This window comes from Lipotes vexillifer, unplaced genomic scaffold (genome assembly GCF_000442215.2).
Source record: "Lipotes vexillifer unplaced genomic scaffold, Lipotes_vexillifer_v1.1 scaffold322, whole genome shotgun sequence".
Taxonomy (NCBI): Eukaryota; Metazoa; Chordata; class Mammalia; order Artiodactyla; family Lipotidae; genus Lipotes; species Lipotes vexillifer.
In genome coordinates this window covers 789040-790593 of record NW_006776528.1, presented here as the reverse complement: position 1 = coordinate 790593, position 1554 = coordinate 789040, and the positions used below count along the sequence as shown (strand labels likewise).

Below are 1554 nucleotides of genomic sequence, written 5' to 3'. Positions count from 1 at the left end.
AGGAGCTTGAGCCCTGGGCCTACCACTCAGTGCAGTGACGCCAGGCAGGGCTTCCCACCCAGACCAGCCTCGGTCTCAATGAGCGAGCGTGGGGAGAACACCAGCTCCCACCTCACACACGTGTGTGATGAGGCGCCACTAGGAGCTGAGCCTAAAGCTGGTGGTAAATGCTCAAAAAGCACTGGCTGTTGTTACGACTGTGCCTGTCTGTCCCCAGAGGGGCAGGGAAAACGTGCAGGCCGAGGTCCCGGGGACGAGGTCTCAGGCAGAGGAAGTGGGCACACGTGCCCGGAGCCCCAGGTGAGGGGACACCTATGCCAGGCCCAGCCCGGACCTGGGGGCAGACAGCCCCGCACCCAGAGCCCGGCCCGCCTTCCCATGCCCCATACCGACGACAGTCAGGTGGGTGCTGGCAGTGATGCTGGTGACCACATTGGTGGCGCTGCACTCCCACTGCCCGTGGTCCTCCTTACTCAGGGCGCGGAACTGCAGGCTCCCGCCGGGCAGGGCACTGTGCTTGCTTCTGCTGGGCTTCCCTACCTTGGCCAAACACGGGGGCAGGGAGGAGGGCAGGAGGAGGGGCAGGGACGAAGAAAAGCCACCAACACTCAGGGGTCTAGGAAGGACAGGGGCAGCACCGGGCCCCAGCCCGCAGCCCTCCCCGCCCGCCCCCCCGCGCCAGGAGTCACCGTCGCTACTTGGCCCCCGCCCCGTCGGAACAGCACCGTTCCCAGACCGTGCCCCGACCACGCCCCCTGGGAGCCCCAGAGCCCAGAGGTACCTTCCTCCACGTGATGACAGGGAAGGGGTCCCCGGCAGCGGCGCAGGGGATGAGCAGCTCCCGGCCGGCCTCTTGCCTGTACTCCCAGCCTGGTAGCACCGTAAAGTACGGGGGGTCCTAGGAGAGCACGGCGAGGCCGTGACGTTGGGCATTTCAGACGCCCACCGCCCGCATGGAGGCGGCCCGCAGCCCCAGCCTCACCTTCAGGACGAGCCTCGCGGGGGCGGACTGGCCCATGGTCCCCAGGGTGTTGTAAGGCACACAGGTGTAAGTGCCAAGAGCCTCCTCTGTGGCCTCCTCGATACGGATGGAGCCGTCCTCCATCAGGGTCCAGCCCAGGTTCTGCTGGGGCACAGACAGCACAGGGGAGCTAGGGTCAGGAGCCGTTGCTCGGCCCGGGCCCCTCAGCTGGACCTGAGCTGCTCCTCCGTGTGCAGGCTTGGGGCGGCGTCTCACGATGCGAGAACGGCCAGGCCCTGCTGGACTCGGCCCACGGGAAACAGCTCTTTGCTCTCCCCAAATCCTGGGGGGAGGGGAGGGGCCCTGGCGGGAACCAGATCCCCAGAGGTAGCACCTCAGGGCCAGGGGCCTCCCACGACCGGCACACGGCCCTCCGGCACCTTCTCAACCTGCAGGGGGCGGCCGTCCTTGTTCCACTTGACCACGGTGGCCGGTGGCTCTGCATCCACGGGGCAGCGGATGTAGCCGTGAATTCCCACAGGCACATAGATCACGGGGGGCATGTTGAGGACACGGGCTGGGTCTGCAGGGCC

General features: G+C 67.4%; 1 protein-coding gene across 1 annotated transcript in view; it reads right to left on the bottom strand.

Moving 5' to 3' along the window:
• Nucleotides 1–1554, bottom strand: part of IGSF9B (immunoglobulin superfamily member 9B) — a 46112-nt gene that overhangs the window by 20473 nt on the left and 24085 nt on the right. Inside the window, exons 8-11 of the mRNA XM_007450398.1 lie at nt 1402–1544; nt 983–1123; nt 782–898; nt 390–540 (exon numbers count right to left, since the gene is read on the bottom strand). Of these exons, the coding sequence (XP_007450460.1) occupies nt 390–540; nt 782–898; nt 983–1123; nt 1402–1544 (552 nt within the window). The remainder of the gene's footprint in view (nt 1–389; nt 541–781; nt 899–982; nt 1124–1401; nt 1545–1554) is intronic.